This window comes from Macaca nemestrina, chromosome 2 (assembly GCF_043159975.1).
Source record: "Macaca nemestrina isolate mMacNem1 chromosome 2, mMacNem.hap1, whole genome shotgun sequence".
Taxonomy (NCBI): Eukaryota; Metazoa; Chordata; class Mammalia; order Primates; family Cercopithecidae; genus Macaca; species Macaca nemestrina.
In genome coordinates, this window is record NC_092126.1 from 96,129,650 (window position 1) to 96,144,025 (window position 14,376).

The window sequence follows — 14,376 nt, forward strand, 5'->3', positions numbered from 1 at the left end:
AGCCCACTGCAACCTCCACCTCCCGGGTTCAAGCGATTCTTCTGCCTCAGGCTCCCCAGTAGCTGGGACTACAGGGGCGCACCACCATGCCCAGCTAATTTGTTTGTATTTTTAGTAGAGACAGAGTTTCACCATATTGGCCAGGCTGGTCTCAAACTCCTGACCTCGTGACCTGCCCGCCTTGGCCTCCCAAAGTGCTGGGATTACAAGCGTGAGCCACCGCGCCCGGCCCTCTCTCTCTCTTTCTCTCTGATCACTATAGGTAACTAATACAGGACCTCTTACTCATCTCAGCTCCTATAAGAGTATCTGACATTTAGCAAATTCTTAATCAATGGTGATGAAATGAATGAATGAACAAATGTGGCTACACTTAAGTAAACTAGCAATGCAGTCAGTCTAAGCTAAGAGTTGAGACATTTCATATGTAACTTTAATGTGGTTTATCTTCTCAGGAATTCCTACCAAGTGATAATGTGGCAATGGAGAATAGAATAAACTATAGAAAGATGATTTAACTTATTGATCTGAGCAAAAATCTAAGATGATTGTAAACAAAATTTTATACAGCACAAAAATGAATCCTAAAAAATAAATGACATGCACAAATCTCCAAAGTAAGTTTTTATTACAAAAACTTTTAATACAATTCAATGTTTTATTAAGGTTAAAGTCAGGACCTTGACAACCTACTGAGTTGTAAGGAAACACATGAGGAAAGTCAACATGTCTCTAGGCTGACTTGAATTATTCCTTGACTAAAAATTCTAGGGTTATGTGGACTTTTCTGTTATCCTGACTTAACTCCTTTCTTTAACAGCAAAAAAAAACAGCAGGAATAAAATTCTTGGCAGACTGCTCTACAGAATAAAGTGAACAACAGAAAAATATAGATATGAAGTGCAGAAGCAGCAAGTTACCACAAGAGGGGGCTATACACTCAAGAAAGAATAGTTGGTTAGCGAAGTTTCTCTATTATCGGAAAAAATTAAAAATACTTTGAGAAGTTTATTCCATGCCTTCATCTTTACAGCCCAGCTAAATAATCCCACAAAAATGAGAAACTAATGTTTTACAAAGCCCCTCAGTCTCCTTCAAGAGAGTGGAGGATTTATTAAGGATAGGCTATTTTGTTGTCTGCAAAGCTCTCCTTTCATCTACCCTAATGCCTAAAGATGCAAAGCTCTCCTTTAATCTACTCTAAAGTCTCAAGATGCTGGATAAAGCCGTTTCCCCGTAAGGTGAGCATATGCTTGCAGGCAGGTGTGAGCCTTCAGGCAGAGTGTGCTGTCATTGTTTTTGTAGGCAACTTGGTGTATTGAGAAGACCAAAGACCTTGGTGTCAGACCAACATGAGTTCAAGCTCTGGCTCTGCCATCAGTCAGGCAGGTGACATTTAAGTGATTTAGTTCCCTTAAGTCTCAGTTTACTCATTCACCTATAAGTTGTGAGAATGAAATGAGATGTAGGTAAAGTGCTTAGCCTAGAGTCTGGCGCTTATGTTAACAATTAAGGGCCATTATTATTGTCTCTTATTTATTATTTAGTTCTATCATCTGTAGCTACCTAATTCTTAGTCTAGCAATTGTGGAGCAGGAGTCATCAAGATAAAAAATGTAATCTGATTTGTTCTTTTTGTTGGTTTTACTAAAAAACCTTAGATAACCTGAGATATGTTGTTCTTTTTGATGATTAAAAAAAAAACATTTAAGGCCAGGCACGATGGCTCATGCCTATAATCCTAGCACTTTGGGAGCTGAGGTGGGTGGATCACCTGAGGTCAGGAGTTCAAGACCAGCCTGGCCAACATGGTGAAACCCCATCTCTACTAAAAACACAAAAATTAGCCAGGCACGGTGGGGTGTGCCTGTAGTCCCAGCTACTTGGGAAGTTGAAGCAGGAGAATCACTTGAACCTGGGAGGCAGAGGTTGCCGTGAGCCAAGATTGCACCATTGTACTCCAGCGTGGGTGACAAGAGTGAAACTCCGTCTCAAAAAACAAAAACAAAAAATGTAAAGTGGAAAAAGAGAGATAAGTGCTACACCAGGAATATGCATGTTACATGAAACCATAAAACACAGATAGTAAAAGCACTGAAAGTCCATTTGATAAACAAAGCAAGGGCATTTGTTTTAAGATCAAGGGTAAAATAAAATCTTCAATGCAAACACAGGTAATATTAGTTACAACTGACCCTTGGTTTATAATTTGAAGGCTTATTCTACTTTACATGTATTATGCTAATTCAACATACCTCAAATGTTGACTTTGAGTGGTTAAAATATTCTAAAGGAAACTAGAAAATAAACAGCTTACTACATCTTTCATAAAATAAACAAAAAGTATTTAGAAATTGATAGGCTGCCTGAACTTAAATCACACATGACTCACTTGGTTTGAGTAGAAGATGGTGGTTTACATTGTCTGAAGGACCCACACTCTAAGGGAACTTCCCAACATCCATCCTGGAAGTGATGAAATAATTCTCTAAATTCCATTATTTTCATTTCCCCTGGGCAACAATTAGATTCTCTGGTATCCAGATGATTGACACCTGAGGCGGATTTTATAGACACCCATACCCACAAGGCAGAGACCAACCACGATGGCCCCAATCACAGGAAGCACAATTGTGTAGTCAGACGAGCACTCATCCACTAAGAGAGAAAACAAATACAATACAGTGGGTAAGGTTTGGTGATGCAGTCCAGAAAGTAGGCTAGAGGGGAAAGAATATGAGCTTTGGCATCAAACAAAGCTTGACTTTTAACTCCACCGTTAACTAGCTTTGTGACCTTGGACAGGTAATTTACCTTTGCAATTTCCTAATTTATAAAGTCAGCAAATAATATGTAAGACTGTTAGAAGATTAAATAACCATATTTTCTCAGTAATTAACATTCAATAATCATAATCCTCATTTCCTGAACTGAGTAAGAAGTCACTCCAGGCATACTGCCTGCTAAGTGGGATATGCTTACAAAAAAGAGACCAGCTGGGCGCGGTGGCTCATGCCTGCAATCCCAGCACTTTGGGAGGCTGAGGTGGGCAGATCACCTGAGGTCAGGAGTTAGAGACCAGCCTGACCAACTTGGAGAAACCCCATCTCTACTAAGAATACAAAATTAGCCGGGCACGTGACACATGTGTAATCCCAGCTACTCGGGAGGCTGAGGCAGGAGAATCGCTTGAACCTGGGAGGCAGAGGTTGTGGTAAGCCGAGATCACACCATTGCACTCCAGCCTGGGCAACAAGAGTGAAACTCCATCTCAAAAAAACAAAAACAAAAACAAAAAACAAAAACAAAACAAAGACCATTTGGTGACCAGTGACCAGATTACAGATGATCTCTTGAGAAACATGATTTTTATCCATTTTATAAAACAATTTTGTCACTCCTAAGGTTTTATTGTATTACTTTTAGTTAATATTAGAAAACAGACCAAATTATTTATGAGAGCTTAAAAGTGAGAGTTTACAAACTTATCAAAACTGTTTTTTCTTTATACCATTAGAAAGCGCTTACTCAATTCATCTAAATGTAATTGATTGAGTCAGAGACTAATAAATCTCAACTGAGGAAAGACGGAGGGGTCTGGGGAAAAGGGGGAAGTTGATAGAATAATAAAGAGACTGGGAGAAAAGGGCAAATAAATGAAGAACCATGTGTTAGTCATAGATAGCTAAAAAGATACATGTGTGAGGTCGTTGTATGAACCAACACTGAAATTATGTCCTGAACCAAGGATCGCCATCAACGCAATTCAGTGTACCTGAGATCCAAGAATAAAAGGATCAGAAGAGGTCAGAGAAGACAGAGTGGCAATCAGAGATTCCAGGAAAAAGAAAATTGGACAGGAAAGAAACTGTGCTTGTAGTACACTACTTGGCTTGACAGCAGCCAATATTTATAAAACTATAATAATGCATGCCTTAATACCTTACTGATTTAACCAAAAATAGTTGTGTAACCACAAATCTTATGTGCCATAGCAGGAAGTCTAAAATGGATCAATTAGGAACTATCATGATAAACCTTTTACTTTTTAGAGTTATGGAGATGGCAATCAGAAGAAACTGTTAAAATTAGTTAAATGTATTTTGTATCTTGGGGCAGGGAGGCAGGGGGACAGAGATATGTTGCTTTCCATGATAAGACCTTTTGGAGTACATGAAACTTTGTTACTTATATATGCTTCTCTTTTTTTGCAGCCTGTGCAGCCTGGAACTCCTGAGTTCAAGCCCTCCTCCCACCCTGTCCTCCTGAGTAGCTGGGACTAGGGGTGTGTGCCACCATGCTGGGTTAATTTTTTATTTTTTAGAGATGAGGTCTTGCTATGTGGCCCAGGCTGGTTTCAAACTCCTGGGCTCACAGTCCTTGACTTCCCAAAGTGCTGGGATTACAGGCATAAACCACCATGCCTGGCCTATATTTCTTAAATAAAAAAAGAACTTTGACAAGTTTTAAGGAATTAAAATGAGTGGGAAAAAATACAAAAAGTTAAAACAAAAGGTAAAGCACACAACTGTTGACCCAATAATTCCATCTCTAGGAAATTATCCCAAAGATATATTTGCACAACTATGCAAAGATATATTACAGCACTGCTCATTTTATGAGAGACAATTTAAATATACGTAAAAACTAAAATAGTGTTCAGACAATAGAAAATAATATGGCCATTAAAAAAGAACGTGGCAGGTCTCCACGTTCTATAACAGAAGTTCCCTAAGATCCGTGAAGCATCGTGTGAACCCAAACCCATGTGCTGGTGGGTCCGGTGTGCAAAGATACACCAAAAACTGGGAGGAGGACTGGGAGGGAAGTGGAGGGCAACTTTTACTGTCTATACAGTTTTGTTAAATGATTAAATTATTTAACATTGTTTAAACATTTCTAAAATGCAAAAGAGTACACAAAGAAAAGTAGTGACTGATACAATCACCACATTTCTTCTATTTGAATCAATCACTATAAACCTTTTTGGGCATGTGGTTCCCCTGTGAATATGTGTGTGTGTGTGCACGCGTGCACGCGCACATGTGCAAACTCACGTGCGTGCTTAAAGCAAAATCACTCTATTTTAAATAGTCTATGCTCATTATAACTAAAATAGTAGAGAAAATCACAAACAAAAAAGTGAAACCAGTTACCCCAGGGCCATCCACCCAGAAATGTCATTGCTAACATGGAGAAACATTATTTCAGGCATCTTTCTTTGAACTACAAGGATAGATAGGTTAGAAAAATAAATAGAAATACTTTTATTAAGATAGGATCATACAAGTACTATTTTAATACATTTGTTAATTTCAATTTTACTTGCACTTAATAGAAGAAAAAAACTTAAACTGAAGGAATTATCACACACCAATGTCATGGGAAATATTGGTTCATAAGGGGCCCCTTTAAAGTTGTAGAAAGAGATTCTGAAGTATGCATTAAACAATTATAAAAGACATTAAGAGGTTATGAAGTAAATTGGACTTGTGCTTGCTAAACTTTGTTTCCAGTTTAAACATTATCTATTGATACTGTTTTGAACGACTAGCACTAACAGATTCCCTTGCATCTCCCCTCTCTTCAACTCCAAAAAAAATTTTTTTTTTGAGACACAGTCTTGCTCTGTTGCCCAGGCTGGGGTGCAGTGGTATAATCATAGCTCACTGAAGCCTCAAACTCCTGAGGTCAGCCATCCTCCCACCTCAACTTCTCAAGTAACTAGTAGTACAGGCAAATGCCACCCCACTCAGCAACTTTTTAAATTTTTTGGAGAGATGGGGTCTTACTATGTTGCCTAGGCTAGTCTTGAACTCCTGGCCTCAAGTGATCCTTCAACCTCAGCCTCCCAAAATTTCAGGCGTGAGACACTGTGCCCAGACAACTCCAAATTTTGAATAGTTATGTTACTGTTTTTAACATTGTCTGGGTTTGTTTCATTTTGTTTTTTTTTTTTTTACAAAGTAAACTGATTTTATTGTGAAATTCTCACAGACAGAAAATTAAATCAAATATTTATTCTGTCCTTTTCATTTTACAATAACCTTATCACTTATTTTTGTACCATGCATTTCAATTGCCTGCTAAGTAAAAAATGTTTTAAAAACTATTAATTTTTGAAGTTTTTAGCTTAAATTTTATCATCAAGAAGCCCACAATAAAATACGTTGCCAGCAGCCACCCACCAAGCCCCTGTGTGAAGAATGTTTTGGTTGCTATTTCAACTTAAGGAAACAATCTTTGACCTTGATCCATTGTATAGGTTTATAACACTTCAATTCTATTTGATAACTATCATTCCTGTAATCTTTAAAAATATGTTCTGACTGGCTGGGCATGGGCTCACGCTTGTAATCCCAGCACTTTGGGAGGCCGAGGTGGACGGATCATGAGATCAGGAAATCGAGACCATTCTGGCTAACATGGTGAAACCCCGTCTCTACTAAAAATACGAAATAAATAAATAAATAAATAACCAGGCCTGGTGGCGGGCACCTGTAGTCCCAGCTACTCGGGAGGCCGAGGCAGGAGAATGGCGTGAACCCGGGAGGGGGAGCTTGCAGTGAGCCGAGACTGTGCCACTGCACTCCAGCCTGGGCGAAAGAGCAAGACTCTGTCTCAAAAAAAAAAAAAAAAAAAAAAAGTGTTCTGACTATTTAACACATTCATATGATTTAAAAAGTCAAAATAATACAAGATGCTGTACATTGAGAAGTTTCACTTCCACCCTTGCCCCTTCTTCTTAATTCTTCCTGTCCCCTATTAGATAATTATTTTCCTTAGTTCTTGTTTATATTTCTGATGTTTCTTTGTGCAGATAGGACAATAATGAATATACTATTATGCACTATACTTTTTTGATATAATATATTTTGGAACTCTTTCCTTAAACATACATAGCATCCTCATTCTTCTTGAAGCTGTTTAAGGATTCCTTTGTGGGATGAATCAGTTTTAAAATCTGGCCCCTACTGATGGACCCTTGGCTTGTTTTCATTTTTTTGCTATTACAAATAATGTTGTAATGAATAACCATGTACAAATATCATTTCATATATGGGAAAGTGTGTTTGTATTCCCAGACCCATAATTGTTTGGTACATTTTATATGTAAACGGATCCACTATTCACCAGCATCAGTCTTTTTTTTCCATTTATTTTATTTGTTGATTTAGAGACAGGGTCTCACTCTGTCACCCAGGCTGGAGTGCAGTGGCGATCGCAGCTCACTGCAGCCTGGACCTCCCAGGCTCGAGTCATCCTCCCATCTCAGCCTTCCAAGTAGTTTGGGACTACAGTCATGCACCACCATGCCCGGCTAATTTTTGTATTTTTTGTAGAGATGGGGTTTTGCTATGTTGCCTAGGCTGGTCTTAAACTCCTTGGCTCAAGCAATCCTCCTGCCTCAGTCTCCCAAAGAGTTGGGATTACAGGTATGAGCTGCTACACCAGGCCTACTGTGACTTTTCTATTCCTAAAGGCTGCTTATTTCCTTGTTTATATTGCGACTCATTTCCTCTCTCAGTGAATTTCATTGTCAAGCAATATTTTTTAGAAGGGCTTACTTGTGCTGTATCCTTTGAATTATTTCATAGTTAAGAATATCTAAGAAGAAGAGGCGAGAACGACCCCCGGACCGACCAAAGCCCGCCGCGCTGCATCCCGCGTCCAGCACCTACGTCCAGCCGCCACCTTGCCCAAGAGAAAGGCTGAAGGGGATGCTAAAGGAGATAAAGCCAAGGTGAAGGACGAACCACAGAGAAGATCCGCGAGGTTGTCTGCTAAACCTGCTCCTCCAAAGCTAGAGCCCAAGCCTAAAAAGGCCCCTGCAAAGAAGGGAGAGAAGGTACCCAAAGGGAAAAAGGGAAAAGCTGATGCTGGCAAGGAGGGGAATAACCCTGCAGAAAACGGAGATGCCAAAACAGACCAGGCACAGAAAGCTGAAGGTGCTGGAGATGCCAAGTGAAGTGTGTGCATTTTTGAGAACTGTGTACTTCTGGTGACTGTACAGTTTGAAATACTATTTTTTATCAAGTTTTATAAAAATGCAGAATTTTGTTTTACTTTTTTTTTTTTTTTTTAAGCTATGTTGTTAGCACACAGAACACTTCATTGTTGTTTTTGGGGGAAGGGGCATATGTCACTAACAGAATGTCACTGAAGCTGGATTGATGTGGGGAAAACACCTTTCCTTCCTAGTTTTGAGAGACTTCCTCTTGGCTCCCAGGAGGAGGGAGTCCCTGACTTTGACACACATGGCCACCTTGGCACAAAAACCTTGTGGTATGGAAAAACAAATTTGTTTTTATGTCCTCTTCTCCCTTTCCATCTTTCAGCATAGACTTAACTCCCTTAAGCCCAGACATCTGTTGGGACCTGACCCGTAGTCATTGGTTACCAGTGTGTCAGGCAATCTGGACTTTCCAGTGATGCCACTGAGATGGCACCTGTCAAAACAGCATTGGTTCCATTTCTAGATTGTGGATCTTCAGATAAATTCTGCCATTTTCATTTCACTTCCTGAAAGTCAGGGTCGGCTTGTGAAAAGTTGTCAAACAACATGCTAAATGTGAAATGTCAACCCTCACTCTAAACTTTCCCTGTTCAGAGCATCAGATGAAGACTTCATTGGGTTTTATAGTGGCTTTCTGATTTTTGGTAGTCCATTGAAGAAGGGAGTTTGAAAGTTGTTGTATACTGTTAACGATTGTCTGCCCATGTCCTGCCTGAAATACCATGATTGTTTATGGAAAGTATCTTTAATAAAGCTGGATACAGTTTGGCTTGGAAAAAAAAAAAAAAGAATATCTGCCTGGTGACAGAGCAAGACTGTCTCAAAACAAACAAACAAACAAAAGAATATCTGCCTATTGTCTTTATACTTGATATTTTTGGGTCATACTTTTTTTTCTTAGATCATTGTAGAAATTATTTGCTGGTTTTAAATGTTGTTGTGAAGAAATTGGAGGTCAACTTTAACTTTCCTGTTTACAGGTGATTTTATTTTATTTTCCATAAAGGCCTAAAGACTTCTTTATGTTTGAAGTTTTATAGCTTGTTTCTGATATGTCCCAGTGTTAAACTTTTGGTATCAATTCTTTTTTGGGACATGCTCTTTTAATCCCAACTTCAATGATTTATCTCAAGGAAATGTCCTTAAATCTTCAAATATATTGTCATTCTATCTTTGAGGTCTCTATGTCAGAGTAGCTTGTATATCTAGTAGCTTCCCTGTAATGCTTTAATCATAAGGTTTATCTGTATTACCTGTAATGATCTCAGTCATTCTCTCTATGAAAATAATATAATTTCCTCCCTATTTATTCTGCCTCTTACTGTTTCTATACATTATGTAGTGTATTGCTTTGACATTCCTCTTGTTTTCTTACTCTTTCATTTTAACATCTTATCTTTAAACTCTGATTATCTGGAATTCACATTAAGTGATTCTCAGCATCAAGCAATTGTCAGGAATTTCTTTCTGTTCCTTGAATTATGTTTTCTTTGTATTTTACTATTTTCATTTCTAACTTTCTGTTATGGACTAAATTGTCTCCCCTCCCTTCCCCCAAATTTACATGGTGAAGTCCTAACTTCCAGGAGCACAGAACATGTATTAGGACACAGGGTGTCTCAAGAAGTCAATAAGTGAAAATGAGGTCAATAGGGTGGGCCTCTACCCAATATGAATGGTATCCTTACACAAAGAGGACACATGGATACAGACAGGTACCGAAGGAAGACCACATGAAGACACAGGCCATCTACAGCCAAGGAGAGAAGTTTCAGAAAAACCAATGCTGTGGACACCTTGACCTTGAATTTCTAGCCTCCAGAACTGTGGGAATACACATTTCTGTTATTTAAGGCATCCAGACTGTAGTATGTTCCTAAGATAGTCTTAGCAAACTAATACACCCTCACTCCTTTTCTTAATTTAATTTCATACTATTCTGATTTTGCTGCAGTATTTTGGCACAGTGACCATGCAGTTGGTTTTCATTTTGCTTATGCTTGAGCATGTCGGTCCAAATACTCCATTTCCTATGATGCCATTTGGGTGAATTACGGTCTTTCTTTCCATGGCATCTGACTTCAGTTGATGTTTCCCTTTGGGCTAGATATTTGGATTCTATTCTCTTTTTTGTAGCATGGAAACTAGCTGCAGCCTGGAGCGATCCTCGGCCCTGGGGTTGCTTCCCCAGTTCGCTGCCACCAGTCCCTACCTTTACTCTTCCCAGTCTTCCTGGGAGCCATTTTCACTATCCTAGGTTAGTAAAGGAAGAAGATAAAGCAACCCACTCTTTTTTTTTCCTCCAGATTTAGTAATGGAGGAGTTCACCGAATTTTTTTTCCCTCTCATCACAGGCTTCTTAGGGTGGATGTGTGAGTGGTTAGGAGGGGAGGCAGATGAGGAGCCCATCTCGGCTGCCCCTCTCCTCTCCACCTGGAAAGTGGGCAGGACTGTGAGTAAATCACACATCCAAGCGTTTATTTACTGGCCAGTCCAATGAGACCTTTGCTTTTTGTGTTACCAGAATGCCAATTCAAATTAATTCTACGAATAACTGGTACTGGGGTGGGGGGAATAGATAGCAGGAGTCCAAGCAGTGGCCATCATCCAAAAGAACTCCCTGAAGAAGGTAGGAAGGAAAATTAAATTTAAGTGAATGGTCATATCCCTCTACACTTGATTTTAAATTCTGCTTCTGTTTCATCTGCGAGGGGAGGGATTTCCACATGCTAGAAGGTAAATCTTACATTAATCATTCTGCAGAAGGGTGAGTGGCCGGTGAATAAACACCTTGTCCTCTGCCCTACAGAACTTTCAAGTGCCCTTAACACTGGACACAGGGGAGCCTGGAGCAGGAGACAGTTTAAAGGAGGAGGTGGAAGGAGATCGCAGCTCTCCAAAGCCAAGCTCTTGCTGTTAAGCCTGAGTCACTTGGGGGAACTCCTGGGTCCTCATATCAGATTGTCATCAACGTCTCCTGTTTTAAGAGGGCAACAGACATTTCCTGACACTCTGGATGTCTTCAGGGGCTCTTAGCGCTCTTTTGAAGCTGCGGTGTTCCCTCGGCCACAGCCCCACTTCTAAGAAAACAAGGAGAGCAAAAATGCCTCCTGGGGAGTCAGTACATTTCCCAAATAAGCAGTAGTTTTAGAGTTGTCAAATTTCATAAACGTCATGTTAAAAATAATGAATGGCACCTCTGGAAAATTTGGAAAAACAAGAAAACTTCCAGTCAGTAGAATCAATTAAGAACATTCCTCTCCCCTCTCTCTGAATCAATTAAGAACATTCCTCTCCCTTTTCTCTGAACCCCAATCAATGTAATAGGAAACCATGAATAACATCCTAAGCCATATTTTAATAGCATTTTTCCTCAGATATCAACCGTCCGCCATCAGGAATGTACTGCTTTTGGTGAATGTTTGCATAAAAGGGAAGTGAGTGATCCTGCAGGCGGGTCTACCTCTTCCTGCTTGCCATTCCGGATTGTTTCCCTGCTCTGCCTCCCTCCTCTCCTGCAATGGTCCAAATGGACACATTTACAAGAATAAAACAGCATCAAAGAAAAGCCGACAAACCAGGAAAAAAGTAGCTAAGAAGGCAGACAACACATGAAGCTGAAGGAACAGAAGAGCTAATATTTATTGAGCTCCTCCTTTTTTGCCATGATCTTTGATATGTGCTTCAAATTAAAAAAATGAAATAGGCAGTTACCTAATTTTTTAAACGGATAATACATTACCATAGAGTAGGATATGCTTTTTAAAAAAATAATAGTATACTAAGATCATCTATAATTTAAGTAAACCAAATGTTGGTAAAATCCAGGAGTTTAAAATCATTTTGTAACCAACTTTGAAATGCATTGATTTTTTTTAAAGTAATGTTTTTGAAAACTGAAAATCAGGACTCTTGAAAATGTCTAAGAGAAATCAGTCAATTTGCAAATGTCTTCGCCACGATTCTCCCTCCAGGTTTTTGCTTCCTCCCTTCTCACAAGCACCCCGCTCATGTCTCTGCCTATTGCCTCTAATTCCGGAAGCCAGCACTGGTATATTCAGGTGTGGCAGAGGGTGTCAAGCACACCTGGCATGGCCTCCCCAAGGTAACAGGAGGAAGTGGGGAGGTGCCGTTTCCTAGCCCTGGGGTAGCCCTTTGGTGGGAAGTTAGGTTTCCTAATCAGCTCTGGAGGGTGCAACAAGCAACGAGACAGATCAATCCTTTCACTTCAGGCTGAATATGAGGCCGGAATTCCCAAGACCTTAACCTTGCACGTTTTGAAGAAAGTGGGGCTTTACATGCGTTCATATCCTCTACTGGGCCTCTTTCTGGCCACCAGACATGCGGTTAGCAAAATGACAAGCAGTCCTGTGATACTCAGGCCCATGGCCACAGGGATTTCTCTCCTGTTTCTGTCACTGAAGCATTCATCCGCTGTAATTGAAGTCAGAGTAACAAGTGTTACAGACTGGCCACAAATGCTGGGAAGTGGCACTGCCACATCTGCCTCAGCTTTGGAGAGGAGACTGAGGGAGAGATGGAGCTGCCGGGGCTCAGACCACAGTGGGTGAAAATGAGAGGGAAAGGGATCTTTCCTTCTCAGATCCTCTCAGAGCCACAGTGGCTCTGACATGTGTAGCACTGGTAATTAGTTAGGGAGCTTATTAAATTGCAGATCTCCAGACACATGGCCAGGAAATTATAATTCAGTGGTCTGAGCTGGGGCCGGTGGGATTCTGATGCTGCTTCCAGGCAGATCCAGCTTTGAGAAAATATGCTAGTTTGGCCTAGAGGGTTGTGATCAGAGTTATGTCTTGATTCTCAACTTAGAGTAATTCCTGGAGCCATATTGTCCAACTCTAGTAATAGTTTGAGACAGAGTCCCACTGTGTCACCCAGGCCAGAATGCAGTGACACAATCTTGGCTCACTGCAACCTCTGCCTCCTGGTTTCAAGTGATTCTCATCCCTCAGCCTCCCGAGTAGCTGGGATTACAGGCATATGCCACCATGCCGGGCTAATTTTTTGTATGTTTAGTAGAGATGGGGTTTTGCTATGTTGGCCAGGCTGGTCTCAAAGTCCTGGCCTCAAGTGATCTGCCTGCCTTGACCTCCCAAAGTGCTGGGATTACAGGAGTCAACCAACACACCTGGCCCTAACTCTGTGTTTCTTAAAGGGGCTGCTCAGATAGCTTGGGGCTGCTAAAACAGCATAATAAACAGCCAAAGGAAAGGACAGCAAAAACCCTAAAACTCAATAAACAAAAAACAATGTATGCAGGCTCCAGGATTTTAGGGAGGAGGGGATTTTAGGATTTAGGAGTCTACTGTTTGGGATGACCATTATCTTTTACAAGTCTCAGCTTTGACACTTGCTGGATTCCTCTCCAGTTCTTCAAGCCCCTGTTTAAAAATCGCCCATCAGTCAAGACTTCTTTAGTCCACCCTCTCATCAGCAATACTGTCAATCACAGCTTCCTCTGGGCTCCCATAACCCTCTGCACATGTATCTTTTAAACACCATATGGTATGGTAACCTGCTCCTCTTTTCCCCCTTCTCTTACTCTCTGCTAGAAAATCCTATTTACAGAATGACATGCCTCTTCGCATTTGAGCATCTTTAGTGAAATTTGAAGTGCAAACACTAGGAAGATGGCGTTGAGTTGACAGGGTGACAGTGGGAGAACAAGGGGAACATTTTGGAAGTGGAATTGTTAGGGCTTTGTGACTATTTGTATGAGAGGCTGCTGGAGGGAAAGGAGTTAAGGAGAACTCTGAAGTCTGTTGTTTGGAAAACTATCCAATTAATGATGCTTTTAAGGAAAAAAAATGTAAAGACAAGAGAGCTTTTCTATGCATCCCTGTGAACACTGCTAATAGGAGGCCAGGCACGTCCTGCTGAAAGGTTTTATTTCCCACCTCTGCCACTAAGAGATTTCCCAGACCTGATCACTTCCTGCTTCACAGAGCTTCTGAAGGGGAAGAAGAGCAAGTGTGTACCTTTTTTTTAGGATCACACGATTACAGAAGTTTTTCAAACCTTCATAATGATTGTAAAAGAAAGAAATAGTTTTCTAACACTAGAAGTTTTGAGAGTGGATGACAAATGGGGGCAACCCCTACTGGCAAATTTTCATATGACTGTGGGACTCCGACAAAGCCTACAGAAACCAGGGGACCCAAGGCAAGCAACGCCCAGTCCTTCCTCTGCCAAATGCCTCCCACTGAGTACCTGCGGAGAAGTTTTCTGCTACACGCATCTGCCATTTCATGATGGAACCCAAAGCAAAATCAGATTCATATTGTAGACATTTAAAAGATGGCTAAACTTCTAGCTAAATCTATTTTTGATGACTGGGA

General features: G+C 40.5%; 1 protein-coding gene and 1 pseudogene across 3 annotated transcripts in view; one reads left to right on the forward strand and one right to left on the reverse strand.

Annotated features, from left to right (window-relative positions):
• Window positions 1-611: 611 nt before the first annotated feature.
• The window catches only part of LOC105480106 (lysosomal associated membrane protein 3), a 42,298-nt gene continuing 28,533 nt past the window's right edge, over window positions 612-14,376 (reverse strand). For 2 of the 3 annotated variants that reach the window (XM_011738565.3, XM_011738563.2), the window contains exon 6: window positions 8,799-12,451. In XM_011738565.3, the coding sequence (XP_011736867.2) occupies window positions 12,312-12,451 (140 nt within the window). In that variant the 3' untranslated portion in view covers window positions 8,799-12,311. Of the gene's footprint in view, window positions 2,659-8,798; window positions 12,452-14,376 lie in introns of those variants that run through there. The other variant, XM_011738564.2, reaches the window with a different exon arrangement.
• On the forward strand, window positions 6,069-8,785 carry LOC105480107 (non-histone chromosomal protein HMG-17 pseudogene; annotated as a pseudogene).